The sequence below is a fragment of the Xiphias gladius genome, chromosome 19, assembly GCF_016859285.1.
Source record: "Xiphias gladius isolate SHS-SW01 ecotype Sanya breed wild chromosome 19, ASM1685928v1, whole genome shotgun sequence".
In the NCBI taxonomy this organism is placed as follows: domain Eukaryota; kingdom Metazoa; phylum Chordata; class Actinopteri; order Istiophoriformes; family Xiphiidae; genus Xiphias; species Xiphias gladius.
Window position 1 is genome coordinate 16,324,267 of NC_053418.1, and position 17,383 is coordinate 16,341,649.

The 17,383-nt window shown below is 45.7% G+C and overlaps 2 protein-coding genes across 4 annotated transcripts; both read right to left on the reverse strand.

Annotated features, from left to right (window-relative positions):
- Positions 1 to 13: 13 nt before the first annotated feature.
- akr1a1a (aldo-keto reductase family 1, member A1a (aldehyde reductase)) lies at positions 14 to 3,692 on the reverse strand. Of its 2 annotated transcripts, none has more exons than XR_005709488.1 (9): positions 3,614 to 3,692; positions 2,796 to 2,893; positions 2,586 to 2,705; positions 1,826 to 1,977; positions 1,455 to 1,650; positions 1,278 to 1,327; positions 1,039 to 1,188; positions 603 to 907; positions 14 to 498 (listed from the first exon to the last, which is right to left on the reverse strand). XR_005709488.1 is itself a non-coding variant. In XM_040154565.1 (9 exons), the coding sequence occupies exons 2-9, from the start codon at positions 2,874 to 2,876 to the stop codon at positions 433 to 435; spliced, it is 975 nt and encodes a 324-aa protein (XP_040010499.1). In that variant the 5' UTR covers positions 2,877 to 2,893; positions 3,614 to 3,692; the 3' UTR covers positions 14 to 432. The 2 variants fall into 2 exon arrangements, 1 of the variants encoding a protein (XP_040010499.1); XM_040154565.1 differs by having other exon boundaries at positions 748 to 907.
- A 1,042-nt stretch (positions 3,693 to 4,734) lies between these two features.
- On the reverse strand, positions 4,735 to 14,575 carry dnajb5 (DnaJ heat shock protein family (Hsp40) member B5). Of its 2 annotated transcripts, none has more exons than XM_040156173.1 (4): positions 14,482 to 14,575; positions 12,698 to 12,982; positions 11,219 to 11,880; positions 4,735 to 6,563 (listed from the first exon to the last, which is right to left on the reverse strand). In XM_040156173.1, the coding sequence occupies exons 2-4, from the start codon at positions 12,906 to 12,908 to the stop codon at positions 6,330 to 6,332; spliced, it is 1,107 nt and encodes a 368-aa protein (XP_040012107.1). In that variant the 5' UTR covers positions 12,909 to 12,982; positions 14,482 to 14,575; the 3' UTR covers positions 4,735 to 6,329. The 2 variants fall into 2 exon arrangements, with proteins under 2 accessions (XP_040012107.1, XP_040012106.1); XM_040156172.1 differs by lacking the exon at positions 14,482 to 14,575 and adding an exon at positions 13,851 to 14,157.
- Positions 14,576 to 17,383: the final 2,808 nt, after the last annotated feature.

Below are 17,383 nucleotides of genomic sequence, written 5' to 3' on the forward strand. Positions count from 1 at the left end.
AAGTGTCTGTAAAAATTATTTATTGACAGAGTTAATGTACATTTCTTGCCTTTTTTATTTGATCACAGTAGGGCCAAGCAGGAAACATGGAGAGGGACAGAAATGAATGTAACAAAGTTCTTTGGCTGGAATCACACTGGTGTCACCAGGACATTGTGGTTATATGGTATGATTAGGCCATGGGGACAGCCCATGTTGATTTCAGTATTGCATTTATTTTTTTTTTCCCTTCTTTTCTTCCTCCCTGCAATCTGTTGAGAAGTAACTAGAAGAACTGTTCTTGAAAAATGTAATCACTTAAATATTATCATTCATCCCAAAGAGAAACAAACAAATGAAATTCAAATATAAAATTTTAAAAACTTGATTTCTTCAGTGTACGATAACAATCATTAAAAGCGAAGTGTAAACCCTTTGGGGTTGGGGGTAGACTCAGTACGGATCATGGAAGGGGAAATGAGGATGTTCTGCATCTCTCCACACTCTCTTACCGTCCCGCTGTGGAAGAAAAACAGCAAATTAGTTATACTGTATAACTATAGTGCGAGCATATGACAATTTCTATTTACTACACAACATAACTGTACAAGTCAACATGTCACCTCACGGTACACCTTCGCTGAGACCTAAAACGGCCACCGGTGAGTCTCTGCCAGTAAACATTTTGTACTTGGATGGCTGTTAATAGACGAAGACAAGCAAGTGGTCGTGAAATCTTGCGAGGTGTCTTTAAAAGCAGCGGCTCACCTCCACCGATGGGACGATGAAACGCTTGTTGCGGTTGAAGGACCCAATCAGCTTCATGTCGTCTTCTGACAGGGAGAAGTCAAACACCTGCGAGTTCTGCTGGATCCTGGAGGGCGTCACGCTTTTAGGGATGCACACTACACCCCTCTGAACGTGCCACCTGCGGAAGTCACGTGACGGCGGTTTCTGCTTATGTCCACGCAACAGTGCATCCAAACTGACCGCAGAACTGAGAGGGCCGCGGAACGTGTCAGACCCCTGGCTTGAGGTTGGGAAGCCGGCCTGTCCTACCTGAGTATGACCTGGGCGGGTGTTTTCTGGTATCTCTGGGCGACGGCTCCCAGGCGAGGATCCTCCAGCAGGCTCGCTTCATCAGGTGAGGCCCAGGGTCTGTCCCCGCTACCCAGGGGGCTGTAGGCTGTCACACACACTGCCACCGACCTGAGGCGGAGATACGCGCACCGTCAGCGACACGGGAGGAACGCCGTCCCCATGTTGTTGATTAAATGTTAAACTGGCATTAGACTGACCGACAGTGAGACAGGAGATCTGCTTGGGACAAATAAGGATGGCATTCCACCTGTGGCACAACGATACGCACACTTCTGAGGGTTTTTCAGAGCACACCTCTGAATCACGCATTCGCTACTGTCAATCAAACCTTATCAAAAGTATTGATTTGGGCCCACGGGACAGTCGCGCTGTACCTGGTTGATCACGGGTTTGTGTCTGGCCGTGCTGATGATGTCGTCCGTCTGCCTGGCGTTGAAGTTGGACAGTCCTATGGCCTTGACCAGACCGTCATCCACCAGGCGCTCCATGGCGGTCCACGTGTGCCTGTAGTGTGTTTCAGAATAATAGACGCTTCCGTCCTCCCGCCGAGGCATCAGCTCCTCTCCCCGCCTGAGGCGCGAACACACACACACAAGGGCTGCTTCAGGCGGTGAGACGGCGACGCGGGCGTTATGTGGCCGTCACGTCAATGCCGGGCCGCACAGTGACAACCAGGGGGAGACAAAATCAGTGTAGTGTGTGTGTGTGTGTGTGTGTGTGTGTGTGTGTGTGTGAAGCTGCTCACTGAAATGCCATGGGCCAGTGCATGAGGTAAAGATCCAGGTAGGAGAGACCCAGGTGGGCTAGACTGGTCCTGCATGCTTCTTCAACATCCTCTGGGTCATGCTTGGTGTTCCACAGTTTGGAGGTCACGAACACCTCCTGGCGACGCAGAGCCTAAAGGGGAGAGGATAATGGATTTACAAACGTACAAACCACTGACTGTTGAATTCGGGGAAACACTTGGGCGGGCTAATGGTTAACACCCACCCAGTTATCAGATGTTTAAAAGCAGAAATCCAGTAATGAGTCACCCAGCTATTTCCTGCATCTCTACAGACTCTGGAAAAATGTAAGCCTGACTGTAGCTTAACTCCAGTTCTAACCTTGACCCTCATGTTAATCCCTAATCCCAGTAGACATGTCATAGTCACCTGGTAGTAAACTGATTATCAGCATGAATGAAAAAATACATTTAGTTGCAGATAACCTCATTGCTTTTTCTGGAGCTTTAGACCATATTGCACTTTACACACTACTCCAAAGCTCTGGAACAACGAACTATCGGCTGCTCTTTTCGGTCTTCAGAATGAACTTAAAAGCAAAACAATTGAAATAATGGCAGGTTTAAACCTCTACGGTTGCATGACAACCGGTCGATTTACTGATGAGGGGATATGGTAGAAAGCTCTGAAACAACTGAGGATATGGACCTTGAGTTGAGACTGCTGATTCCAAGGTCGAGAATGAACTTTCAAAATCAATATATAACCAGAGTTTCTCACCTTCCCAGGACCGACCCTCAGAGCCAGAGCCTCTCCGACCTCCTGTTCATTGTTGTAAGCAGCCGCGCAGTCGATGTGTCTGTACCCACAGTCTAAAGCTGCCAGCACTGCCTGCTTCACCTTTAGAAACATATGGAAATGATCCATACACTTTCTTTATGATTTAATAATGTTGACAAACGAGGCCTGTGCAAGTGTTTATAGTTCAACCTGTCCTGGAGCGCTCTTCCATGTGCCAAGTCCGACCATGGGCATCTTCTGCCCCGTTGAGAGAGTCACAAAGGTGCTCATGTTTTAGCTCTGAGGACCTGATGGAAGAAAGACAGTGACTGTGTGAGATGTTAACATGTAAAACCTTTCCTCTGGAGACAGACCCATGGGCCGTCCAGTCATCATGACTAAGTCTTAATACTCTGTAACTGATTATCACTCATATCTGAATTGATTAACTCCTGCACTACAGCAGGGGTCATGTGTACAAATACTTTACGTGTGCAAAAGCCTTTCACAGAGCCATATCCATCATACACGTAAGCAACAAAAATGACATTTGGTGACCTGCTTTTCATTAGTATTTGTTTCTTTGTTTGCTTGTTTATCCTTTTCTGCGCTGAAAAGGATGTTACAGTGGGAATAGAAACTCTCTGCGAACCCAGCCATATAGCCAGAAATAGCTGATGCAGCTATATGGCATTAGTCACACTGTGGTGTTAGTGCAGCACATCTTACAAAGCCTTCCCATGCTTCACTAATTTTCGGCTATATCCTTACCATGCCATACACACACGAACACACGAACACACACACACACACACACACACACACACACACTTTTTTCATCAACCATTGCAGTTGTTTCACATGATCAGAGTCTCATAACACACATCACCTGCCCTCCTGACTGTCTCCTGACCCACCTGCAGAACAGATTGTGTGCACTAAGACAGCCAGTAAATGGTACACAGGTTAAAACTCAAAAGAATAAGAATAAGTCTTGTGTATTTTTCAGTCGAGGCTTTCGTTCCTACCTGGGGTCGCTCTGGTAGATGGACCAGTGATCAACTGCTTTCCATCTGGATTTTAACAGGCTGAGGTCAAAGTCTGCCTTCATTTGTTTATATTTAACTCAAACTGATGGAAAGCGTCCAAACTCCACTGCACTTACCAAAATAACACACAGTTTAACATATATTAGCAATAGTTTTATCACGCAGGATCCCCAGAAGCTAATTTTATATTTTTTTAAGAACCGATAGCAGATCCGTTTGTACGTTTACATGCGTAAATGATTATTGTTATTGCAGTTTTGACTCTTATCGTGGTTGTGACATTATTCAGGATATTTACATGGGACATGAGAAACCTGGTTACTTATATCCCTGTTTACATGATCATACCATTATTCACATTTCTTATTATCTGCATGTAGATGTGACTTGATTCCTCAACATCTGGGACACTCATTTCTGTGTCAACAGAGAATGACCAGTGGTGGAAGAATTACTTGCTTTACTTAAGTACCATACAACAATGTAAAAATACAGATGAATTATCATTAAAATGTGCTAAAAGTAACAACAGTAAAAGTACTTGTTCTGAAGAAAAAATGACCAATGACTGATATGATATATAATATATGACATTATTAGATTATTACTACCAATGCATCAATGGGTAAGCAGCATTTAACTGCTGTAGCTGGTCAAGGGGGAGCTAGTTTACAGTTCAGTTGTTTAGTCCAGTGTCTCCCAACCTAGGACCCTCAGGCCCCTCTAAAGGGCAACAAGATACATTTTCGGGGTGAATAATGGGGCAGGAAGGAAGAAAAAAACTAAGTTCAGAAATATAAATTTGTATAAAATGTTCGGAAGTATTCATTTCATAATTTGACCTTTTTGGGCCTCAGACAGTTATTTAAATGAAACCACATTAGAAGTGTCTTTGGTGGAACTGGTAGGAACAGTGTTTTCTATGTGTATCATGTTTCTTATTTAAAATCTTCGTCTCAAAAGTAACTAGTAACTACAGCTGTAAGATGAATGTGGTCGAATCACGACAGTCCCCTCCAAAATGTAGTGGAGCAGAAGCATAAAGTAGCAGAAAAAGACAAACTCAAATGACACAAACTGTTAACCTCACACATCTGGTTTATTTTATTTCCATTCTGAGAAGATCATAAATATTGTCAAATGCACATAAGCAGTGACAGTGAGTCTTTCAGCAGCAGCACATGTAGATTCTGGTTGTAGCCACAGTCCAGCGTCCTCTGAGGCTCTGAGAGGCAGGACGCTCACACACTCAGACAAGTCATTCAAGTCTCTCTCATCATCTCATAGTTTTGTCAGTATCATGCATTTTTCAGCATGTTGCATTCAAACATTTTCCCATACACATGATATATATGACCTACTGGTGCTGTCTGCATAAACCATACTCATACATACATGTTATTGTTGCTGTAAACAGTACAGTAGGGAGAGCTGAAGAGAGCTGAAGAGCCCCCTGCAGCTGAGACGGAGAACAGCTGCTGCAGTGTTACAAAACCTGTTTCCTAAACAGGGTTTTCTACTTGAAAAAACTGATGTAAAGTTCCATGTACAGATGTTACAGAGGACAGAAGCAGTTACCAAATCACAAACTGAGGACTCCATGAAACCAAAACGTAGACACCAAGGGGTTCTATTTTTGGCACTGCTCACAGTAGCACCTAGACATGGCCTTCAGATGGCACAAGAGAAAGCAGAATATATACAACAAAGCTGGGTTTCCTAAAGGAATATCAACTATTTACTTCAGACTGTCCTTATACACACATTCCTCTGGGAAATCCAACCTATACTTGTACGGCACTTTACAGGGATGTATTGGCAAAATTAATCAGTTTTGTATCAAATCTCTCTCTAGAAACATTTCCTTGTTTACATAAGCTACCTACTTAATATTTTTCCAAAATCACCTGCTCCCAATGGTAAAGTCTAACACAGCATAGGGCATCGTCTGTTGTGCACTTAACATGGCTGGTTGTATATATATGACAGTGTGACCTGTGACTGTGTCTCTGTGTGTGTGTGTATGTGGTATGACACCGGGCTAAGGCACCTAAATGTTCCTCAGATAGTGAGCAAGGCTATTCAGTTCGGAGTAGCCGCACAGCTCAGACGGGGGAAAATCTGGGGTTTGCACTGAACACACTGAAGCTGCTGGTACACTCAAGGTAAAAATAAATAATCCTATTTGAAACCTCCTTTGGAAAAGAAAATCCTGGAAGAAATGTTTCTTTTAAAAAATATCTCATGCTTCATCCTATGACAAAAAGACGAGTATCAGAGAATTGGACAGCATATAAAACCACTGATAAATCCGTAAAAAACAGAGTTAAGAAAAGAAGTTCCGGTAAAAGCCACGATTGTGCTGAGCCCATTCTCAGCACCGCTCCACTGCTTGGGTGCTTGTGTGTGTGCTTGGGCCAAAAGACAAAACAAATACAAATAATTACATCCTGATACTGCCATTTGTGTTGGCATTCTTCCTTCATCCTCCCACTGTGAAGTCCCTAAAAACTACAGCGTCTCTTTAATGCTGTGTGCATTAACAACGGAGATGGGAAGGTTAACTACAATAAGGGTCAAAATATAAGGGAAAAGTGGATGAAGGATTGTTAAGGGTTGTTTTTCTGGGTTTAGTCTGGAGTGTGTGGTGGTGGTGGGTGCTGGGGTGGGGGGGCTAGTCTGGAGGCTAGTCTTCTTAGGACTGTGGGAGGTGTTGTCTGATAATCTCTCTGGACTGTGGGGGGATCCTGTCGGGAAAACGGACCAAAAACTCCACGATGAGGTCCCCGCGCTGTGACGGGTTCTTGGGGAAAGGCAGGCCTTCCCCTCTGAGTCGCTTAACCGTCCCGGGCTTGATGATGTCGTGACAGGGAAGAGAGATGATGCGGTTTTCCAGTGTGGGAATGCTAAGTGTGCAGCCACACAACGCCTGGAGAGGAAAAGGAGAACGGCGGGTTAATATCTTTAGGAGGAAAAAAAATGCCAAAGCCATGAATATCCTGATGACTTAGTGTTTCCATGAACTAAAAACTTTACTTTATTTTCCCTCAGTACGTCATCCTTGCATTTTCTGTGTGTATTCATCATGTGTGTGTGGTTATGTGTGTGAGAGAAAGTGACAGACAGTAGGCCTTACTGACAGATCATTTTAGTATCGACTACAGCACTGTGGGGTCTACAGAGCAGCATTTGGAACAGGAACATTAGGAAAACAACTTGGCAGTGTGGGGTGTATGTGTGTTAGTTTTTCAGTGTTGGAGGGGGGCTACACATTGCACAGGGGACTAATTTTAGCAACCGTCTCATAGCCAGGGCTAATGAAGTGAGGCAGGAATCGGCTGAGCTCGTAAATAGTTGGAGGGCTTGTCAGATGGGCTGGCAGGACGAGGAGAGGGAACACACACACAAACATTGACCCACACACACCCACCCACGCACTAAGCCTCATCTCCTTATCACAACGCCTGATGAATCCAGTAAGAGCGTAGAGCGCTAAACTAAACACGGAGACCTGTGGTTATCACGACTTCACAGGCTTTCCAGTGAGCATCACTCACCAGATTTGCACTGAATAGAAAGTACTATTTAAATCCACGACTCTGTGAATGAACGTCCAGATGAATAACAAACCTCTCTTTTATAATGCATTTCTAAGCAACTGTTACAAAATGGTTTACTGCACAAAATACCGTCAGCGAATAAATACCATAAAGGTATGGAGGTGTGGATGACCTATAATCCCCGGGAGTGAAAGGGTTTAGATCAAGGAAGTAAGATAAACAGAAATAAAGAAGACATAAGAAGGGTCTTTAAAAGTAGGTATTTTAAAGGGGGATAGTGAGGAGTCTTGGTCATCAAAGAGTTTAAGACACTGACCATGTGGTCGTGATGACCCTGGTTTTAAGTCTGCCTGATGACCTTTGTTACATGTCATCTCTCCTCTTTCTCTTACTCTCTAGTAAAGGCAAGAATTACCCCAAAAGTACTTAAAAAATGATAATAGTGATATACTGTAGCTATTACTCAACATGCTAACATCTACTAATTAGCAGTAAACAGAAAGTACAGCTGAGGCTGATGAAAATGTCCTAAGTTTTACTGGCATTGGGTCATAAATCTGGTCATAAACCTTATGATAGCACTAGAACAAAAGTCAGGGGATCACTAAAGTCACAACGAATGTCTGCCATTTTTTGAGCCAATGCACAGATGACGCTGCTGCTAGATAAAAAATCACCAGATTTTGTTAGTATTCATCCTTTTTGCTACATGGGTATTTGTACGAATTTCACGGCAATCCAGTGACTAAGAAGGCAACCGTGCAACTGCGTATTAGCCCCAATTCATTCAAGGCTTTTTATTTTCAACCACCCACTTGACTGAGGGCATATTATTCCTCTTTAAGTTCCATTGATTGATTGTTGAGATATTGCAGTCTGGACCAAAGTGGTGAACCAATCGACCGACCAACCAACCACCTGATATTGCTTCCCTCGCACCGCGCTGCCAGCATGAATAAACTTCAGCACCAAAATCTTAAAAATCAATTCTACAAATAACAGACAGTGAAAAATGTTAAGTTTAAATCCAGCTGATGTGAGCAAAGGTGTTCAAGCTTTTGTGGGTGGAGAAATTGCATAATGGCGTGTGTAAGAGTAAGAGAGGCAGTCATATAAGAGTTGGAGTTGGAGTTGAAGTCAAAAGACTTCAAAGGAGGCTGGCTAGAAAGGGAATATTCTATTTAGGGAGGAATTCTTGCTGAGAACCTATGCTTAGCTATGTTTTAGATCTAATCCATAAATCTATAGGCTACTTAAGGCAAGCTTTTTGATGGAAAGAGGAGCGTTCATGAAATTTCTCCTCTCAGTTTTTTTCCCCAAAACATACCAACCCCTAACGCCATTCATCTCAAGGCAACCAGCCCCTCATGATGTAATAGCGCTTTTGCCTGCATTGGCACTTGCTTAACCTCTAAAACCCCAGTCCATGTCATTACGTGGGCAGTGCTGTATTAAGACGGTTGGGGGATTTTCTTGTCTCGTCTGGTGGGTCTTTTAACAAACAGGGACGGACGTGTGGACAGTTGAAGTTCAGTCGAGCGGAGCAGCTGCCTCCCAGTTTTCCAGCCATGACATCATCCTCCCGTTACCCGCCACGTACATTACGGGGTGATTTAGCCTGTGACTGTGATGGAGACGAGCGGCTCATCCTCTTGTTATGAACTGTTCCATTCACTAACACAAGTCTTACACACAGAGACAGGTTGCCATGACGCTCGACACACACTGCCAGCTGATACGAGGGCCCACTGATTGCATAAGCCTCAGCTCAGACAACATAGCTCTAGAAACTGACACAAACAAACACACACTTACACATTGATTTTGCTATATTTGGAAGAATCCTCTGACTTTCCCCTATGGAGGATCGATAGATTCTTATCTATCTATCGAGACTTAATTCCCTGTGGCCATCTCCTAACATTAACCGTCATTGTGACATGCTTAACCCTAACAGGTATGTTTTATTTTTTCTCCCCAGCAAGGATCACCATGAAGTGTCCTCGCCAAACTGTGGACCGTCGATTCAGTCAATCAGCAACACATCAGCTGCTGAAAAATGCAAATGCTGCCTTACTTCCCAAGATTCAACATCTTCTACCATCAGGGATAAACAGTATATTTGCCTTTAAATGATGACAGAGGTGGAGCTGTCAAAAGCTGTCTTTTGAGCCCAACAGCTACAGGTAGCACCTACGTGTGTTTGGATATGGGTTTTGATGCTGAGCTGAGAGCAGCTGTGACAGGAGCTAGAAATGCACTGCCACAGCTGATACAGATCATCAATGCCAGAAAGAGCCACCTTACAGATCCTATAGTATAGGTGGGTTTCAGGGAAAACACTGTGTCAAAGTCACACTAAGCTCCCTAACTGTGCCTGACTGCGCTCTCAATGAAGACACTGCAGGGCTGGAAGTTGCCTTTAGCAGCATCTTCCAGGGGTTTACAGCGTGTCCAAATGAGCTCAGAGGTGCTAAACATTGCCGTTCTTCAGGGCACACTTCAGGCAGAAAACAAAACTCAGCAACCAAATAGCGGCAGAATCATACAGCAGTCGAAATATGACATAATACTACTTTCAAATATCATTAAGTCTTAGCCTTCCCCTTCTGTTTTTATACTTTTATGACTTCTTTTTGCTAATGGAAACAGCCATCTTGTAGGCTAGGTTATAGTATCTACTGGTGCATTGCTTAACATTTGCAATGATATATGTGGCAGGTTGCCTGGTGTACAGCATGTAGCTTGTGCTGTGTTTTCACTGCAGCATTTAGCATCACGCCTTCAGGGAAGCAGAAGAGAGTAGAGCAGTGGAATATGAGCTCTTATTTGCTTTGGATACTGAATCATCTGACCCACTTCCCTAATATTCCCCAGATACAGACCTCCAACCCACCCCACTCCCGTTCACATCTTCACTTCTCTCCCCCGTCCTGTCTTTTGCTGCATCAGGCTTAAGCCTCTTATCTGGCTGCTGTAAGAGCGCAGGGTTTTAGCTTCGGGAGGTTTGCAGTGAAAACCTAATCATTGTGCAGGTTTGATCAAGTACCATCTCTTGCTTAATGTGACTCAACGAACCCCAACATGCTCTCATTAACTAGGCTTTCTTCACATTTGTAATGTGTGCAGGCACCCTTGTTTCCCAGCACAGTCCAGCGTTTCTTTAGAATCGGCTTGAGATGACTACAAACAACTCCCCTGAATATCCAACTATTTGAGAATACCTGCCTTTTAGCCGACCATGTGGAGAGCAGGCCAGTGAGTGGCAGAAACCTTAAAGCCTGTGCAATTCGCAGACGGAGCAGAGCTCTGCTGGACCCGTTGCCCTTGTAGGAGCGGCTAAATGTCCTGCAAGTCCTAGTAATAGCCTGGATTGTCACCACTGTCACACTACAATCAATCTTTAACCAAGTCTCTTTGCAAAGGCGCTTGAAGATGCAAGAGTGTGTATGCTTGCATGCATGTTTATGCCTGTGTGTAGCTTTATGTGTGCCTGCCTGCACGTGTGTTTATGTAAATGTATTTATGCAGCAGTGCAGAACAAGTGAGGACGAAGGCTCTATACCGGTCACACAAGGACACAACATTCCTGCTGCTTCTCTCACACTGCAGTGACAGACTCTGCTTTCACTGATCTTGCACTCCAACAACACACACATACTCACTCACTCCTCGATATGTCTAATATGACCACCCACCCGGGACATAATCCTACCCATAAATTACAGTCACACCTCCTCACGTCATCCTATGTTTGCCCATGTTGAGTGACAAGAATGATGTGAAGAGGAGCAGTGAAAGAAAAAGTGCAATTTTTGGATATTCATCCAACATTTTGCAGGTCCACGAATGCATTGAATTTCTGCCTGGTTTGCTCCACTGGGACTGTAACTCCTGACGTCAGTGGCATTAGCTACTCATCTACATGCAGAACTGTGACAGAGAGAGAGGACTGAAGACAGACAGAAAAGCAGAGAGCAAGACAGAAGAGAGAGAGAGGATAGGTGAAAATGGGCAGACGCACCTCTTTTAGACTGATCTTGCAGCTATAAATTATATTTGAACCGTCTCTCTTGAAGTGGGTGTGCCCTTTGTCTTTAAGTACAAAGGCTATGTCGGCAGGAATGTTCTCAGGGGTCTCATCTCCCTCCTTTGGGAAGGTGATCTTGGTCCCTTCCTTCCAGCCCTTCTTGATGACGATGTTGAGGATCTTGTCCTCCGTCCTCATGCTCCGCCCATCAGGGTTAAGCCTGCGGCGGGTGATCTTCATGCGCTTGGTGCAGCCGTGGAAGATCTCCTCCAGCGAGACCTTAAGCTCATGGACCACCGGAGGGTCTTGCTGCTTTCGGCCAGTCCCCAGGCGCTCTGACGGCACCCCCCTCCTCCTGCAGCCCTCCCCTGGGAAGCTGTTGTTCATCCCCCCTGAAAAGCCAAACTGTCTTCCAAAAGGAGCAAAGGGGTTATCATCATCCGTGTCCGTGTCCTGCTCTGCGTCATTGCTGTGGTCGTTGTGGAAGGGGAAACCGTTGGAGCGGCCGTGGCTGCGGTTGGAGCTAAAAAACATGTCGAAGGGGTTGGAGCCGCCAAAGAAGGAGGCGAAGGTGGCGTGGGGGTCTCCGTGGAAGGTGTAGTGGTACGTTGAGCTGCCAGGAGCGCCTGAAGAGCTGCTGCCTCCCGTCTTCAAACCTGAGAGAGAAAAGAGCGAGAGCAACGTGAGACCTCATATGCACATGCACACACTCAAACACCCACCAGCCGAAAAACACACATTAATATGAACTCAGATACCAGATGCGAGACCCTGCTCAGAGAAGACTGAAAGTGTGTTTAACAGCAGAGAGAAGAGTGGATCCCACGTGGGCGGGAAAAATACCACAGCATCACTGATTTTCCAGCAGCACTGGTGGTGGAGCAACTCATAAAATACCAGGTCACTCCGTCCAACACACTCACACAAATACAGACACACACACACACACACACACACACCTTTTCAACAGAGACACATGAACCAAACACCCACAAATGCAAACTACAGCAGTTGCTGCTATTCATATCTCAACCACATAATGATCTTAAGCCATCTGTCTGTCAGCTAACACACTCACACACACACACACACACACTCTACACTAGCAGCTGAGGTAGACTATAAGGTATTAATATTAAGGTATTGTTAGCTGGTAAGTGTTGTTGACATTGAAGATAACGAGTGACAATCACACACACGTTCCTGTACATAAACACAAACATGAAAACTATCAGAGACACAGCATTATTACTTCAGTGACTGAAGCCCACCTAAGTCCACCACTGTGATATTAGATGCTGAGTGTGTTCCTGAGCTATTTCAATAACAACTTAATCCATCATAACGCCTGTTTAACAAGGCTTCACTAGCATAGCGCTGAAACCTGCTCTGCCTGCACTCTCTGACTGCTTTCTCTACACAGACAAAGACAGACAGGACGAAACCCAGACACTGATACCGCCCCCCCCTCACCTTCCTCTCCTAGCTGATCATAGACGACCCTCTTCTTGGGGTCGCTGAGTACCTCGTAGGCCTCTGCGATCTCCTTGAACTTCTCCTCTGCGTTGGCATCCTTGTTCTTGTCAGGGTGGAAGCGCAGCGCCATGCGTCGGTAGGCCTTCTTGATCTCCTCCTCGTTGGAGCCCTTGGGGATGCCCAGGGTCTTGTAGTAGTCCTTCCCCATAGCTGCACACACGAATACACTCTCGGAACTGGGAACACCCCCCCCCCCTATTCAGCTCCGGCCGTTGACAGTCACTGGTGAGATAGAGGGCTCACTGTTAGGGTCTTATAATTACTCCTCAATGCATATACAGTCTCTTGCTCAGAGCAAGAGACGATACACCGTATGCCCTGGCAGAGTGCTCAAGTGCTCTCCTTCGGGGCTTTACTGTAAAGTCTGTTTAGTGATGGTTGGAAACGGCAACACAGAGTCCTGATTTTACTAACTGTTGCTATGGGGATGTGGTTGCTGTGCTGATGGAGTGTCAGGTAGAGAGCAGAGGAATCCCCCACATCTGCTTTATAAAAGGGCTTCTCCCTATCAGCCCAGCCTGGCAGACAGAGGCACTTCTTGGAACAATTTATTTCAAATACCGATTTTTTGGTGACTTTTGTGCTGTTTGGATTTAAAAAAAAAACCGAGCTTGTCCGATGGCTGATCGTACCGATACGGTCTCTGCCTCCGAGCCGGCTCTGTTGGAGCGGCTGGGCACAGACACACGACCCGCCAGACGGAGGGAAACCCACTCACCGAGACACTGCGGTGCCTCTGAGCGGGACACGGTGAGAAAAAGCCCGGTTACATCTCTAACATTAGAATATGCTGCTTATATGCTGCCACAGACAAAGGAGACACCGGTTCGTTACTGCAGTACAGAGTCCACAATCTTAAAGCCCGACAATTGAAATCCCATAATTCCTATATGTCATTTACGTCAAACCCTGGGTTACAGCCTTCCGACTGGTAAAGCTGAGATATGGTCCCCTGTTATAAAAATAAAAATGAAATATTAGTGACGGAGAACCAGGTTCAAAAACATTAAACCAGGTCGGGGCAATGCGAAATAAAAAGGCAGATTAGGAAAAGAAAGGAAAGGAAGAAATGAAATCAAGGAAATCCTACCAGAATGCTCAGCAAATAATGGAGGGTATCAGATGGACATGGTCCGGCTTCTCTCTCCCTCCTCTCTCCCTCTTTCTTTCCCCTCGGCTCTGGTTATCTGCCTGCCGCCCCGGCACCGCCGCTAGGTCCTTATAAATTGACGTCAGGACGCCGGGAGGCTCACAGCCTCTGAAATAACCGGTGACCAAATACTGGGGCGCATCTGACGTTTCACTGGAAAACCTCGGACAACTGCCCATAGAGCCGAGCCACGAGCCCACATCCGGCACATCAGTACCAGCGGGATTCTGTGGGGGGGGGGGGACTGCAAGCGCCGCTAACTGGATTTGGGGAGAAAACGAAGCTAAAAAAAAAAAAAAAAAAAAGTTCATCCCCTTGTTCTTCCGTCAGTCACTGTCATTAGGTAAAAAAAAAAAAAAAAAACTCATTCTCAACTAACTTGTCCGATACGAGGCTGTGATGTGAGGTTTCAAACATCTCCCCCTAATTCTGGATCGGGAATCTTAGTCTACCACCCCCCCAATGATCATGATCATGATCTTCCCTGCACCGGGGAAAGCTGAGCCAATTTAGGCAGCTGGCGCTTAAAAATGCATGTACAAAAAAAAAAAAAAGAAAAAAGTTTTCTTACCGAGCCTGCTGCCGCCGCCTTGTTTGCGTCCGGTCCTGGTCCCGTCGTTGTCTAAAAATCGGTCGGCAGTCTGGAGAGCGAACCCATCCCTTAGTTCAGGGGTCCGACCACAAACGCACTCAGCCCCCAGGGACGCAGTCACGTTTAGGGGTTCAGTCTTGACTGGAGGATTTGGAACCAGAAACCGACCGGTGTCTTTGTTTAAACTCGCTCCTCCTGTAGGAGGATTTTGCAGTCTAAGCGGGGCATGTCGGAGGTTCGGGGGTCCACTGTGAAGGGAAACAGAGTCATATTTGGAGAGAGAGAGAGAGAGAGAGAGAGAGAGAGAGAGAGAGAAAGTCCTGATAGCTGACAGAGGAACAATCACCTGATAAAAACTGTATGCGCGTGACACCGTGTAGTCGTGCCTGGGTAGAGTGGGTATAGGCTAAACACTGCTGAGTCATTTGTTGACTCCACACACACACACACACACACACACACACACACACACACACACACACACACACACACGTCTTCTATCTTTGTAGAGACTGAAGATTTATTCAGACACTAATTTTCCAACACCAGACCTAAAATAAAACCCAACTTTAACCATTTCCTTAACTCTAAACTTAAAAAGACCCCCCCCCCCCCCATAAACACTCCTGCCCTCAAGCCTGATCTTAGTTTAATGTCTTGACCTTGATACCGGACTTCACCCCAACTAAAATTCCAACAGTAACCCTGAGATCAAACCCGGGGATTTTTTTTTAGACACTCTGGAGCTGAAGATCTACCCTAAACCTTAAAATTAACACCAACGTGAACCTTTTCCTCACCTTGAGTTGAAACACTTCCCCAAAAATAACCCAACTAAGAAAAAAAAAAAAAAAAATCACTTTAGGAATATTCAACACATTCACACAACACTAAAATAATGAAAGTAACCCTCTACAGGGCTTCAAGATCAGGCAGTGAAGCGGGATCCACCTTAAGGTCATAACCATGTCAGCTGATATTGTCCTTTAATAGTACATATTAAAATAATCCAAAGAGGTTGTCATGTAAGGCTGGGAGTTATTAGGCCCCATGGAGTTCTGAGACCCTGGGCCAGTGGCCCACTTTGACAGGTTGGCAATCCAATTCTTGTTCTGCCCCTAATTTGACCTTAATCCACCTCAGCCTAACTAGACTTTCAACAGTAACCCCAGCCTCTCGGCCCCAGAATCATCAGTCCCACAATCCAGCGATAAACGAACAGTAAGTCATTTTTAAAAAACGTCCTTCGCTGTGGGGGAGATTGGGCTCTTGCAACAGACTGAGAGGACACAGTGTACAACCTGAGGGCCAAACATTCCTCCCTGACTTCACCACTGTTTCTCAGTCCAGAGCAAATCGACAAGCAGCCTACCCATCTTCCTAAAAGAAAAAAAAGAAAAAAAATCGCATACACGGTATTACAACACCGCAGTTGGTCTGAATCACTATTGATGACTTTTATTGTTAAGTGCACAGGAAGGTACACTCAGCAGGGAGGAGCGCCTCTGCTCTTCTGGGTCAATGTGAGAGAGAAAGAGAAAGAGAAAGAGAGAAAGAAAGACTTATTTAGGCTTGAGTCATCACTCCCCACCGGACTGGCGAGGAGGCGCGAGAAAGTGGGTGTCTCAATGGAGGAGTCTGTCTGACACATGCAAATATACACTCGCTCTCACACACATACACACATGCATGTATTTAAACATTCAAAACAATCCAAGCATGTAGAGAGGTCGCTGGGTCGCAGAGCTGTGGAGGAGAAAGGAGACTGACATGCCTGTGAGTCCGGCAGAATGTGCGTGTATGTGTGTAAGTTTTGGCAGCAGGGAGGGACTTGGGGCCGGTGCAGCTGTCCCAGAAGAGCAGCTGGTCAGCACTGGAGTGTTATTCATGCAGGGCCCTCTGCTCGGGCCTGTGATGGACAATGGAGCATGTTGAAATCGACTGCAATGCACCGACAGAAGCATCTGGTTAAAATGAGATCAGAAATCTGCATCTGTGTGTGCGCCAAGTGAGCACATAGGTTATACACGAAACTGTCCGTACTCATTACTGACACAAGTTCTTGCATAACTGGTCAGATTTCAGAGAAAGTAATCACTTTGCTGGAATTGTACACTCTGTTTGTTTAATGTCTGCATCCTAATTGCCGTGTGATGAGCGATGAGGGCTGATCCACGTGCTGCTCCGGTGCTGAGTGTGCACTGAAACAGTCTAGGAGCAACTGTTCCTGACCTGATGCTGGGTTTCCATGGTGACACGGGAATCTGCCAGACAGAGATGTGTCTGCCCGGAATATACTCTGTCTCAACGATGCGTCCTCTCAGCACATGCGTGTATGTGTGTGTGTGTGTGTGTGTGTGTGAACATGGGATAAGTTGAGGAAGAGATCGTCTCGAGAGCAAACTGTGGCATGAATATTGACTACTTGAGTGGACTCCACCACCTGAGCCGGGGGACGGGAGAAGAGAAGGTCGACTGAGTGGCGAGAGACAACAGATGGGGGGTTCACAGAACACACCGGAGGTTGTTTTTGAGTGTGAAGAGGAGGCAGCAACGAGCGTCTGTAAGCATCTCCCACCTCCCCTCCTCTCCTCTCCCTCTCACAGCCTCAGAACACCCCGTCCTTTCCACCTCCTCTCTCTCACTTCTACCCTACCTGTAACCATAGAGACCACCGTTGCCTGAGAGAGAGAGGTTTTCTCTCAGATGTGGTTGTGTCAAATGAGGTTGTTGGATGTATGTGTGTACACACACAGCTCAATTTATAGCCGCCCCGAACAATCTTTGTAAAAGCTTCTTTCAAGCGACAGATTTGCTGTACCTTCGCCCAGATGCAGAGAACAACGAGATGTGGATGCCAATCAAATTATTCACAGTACAC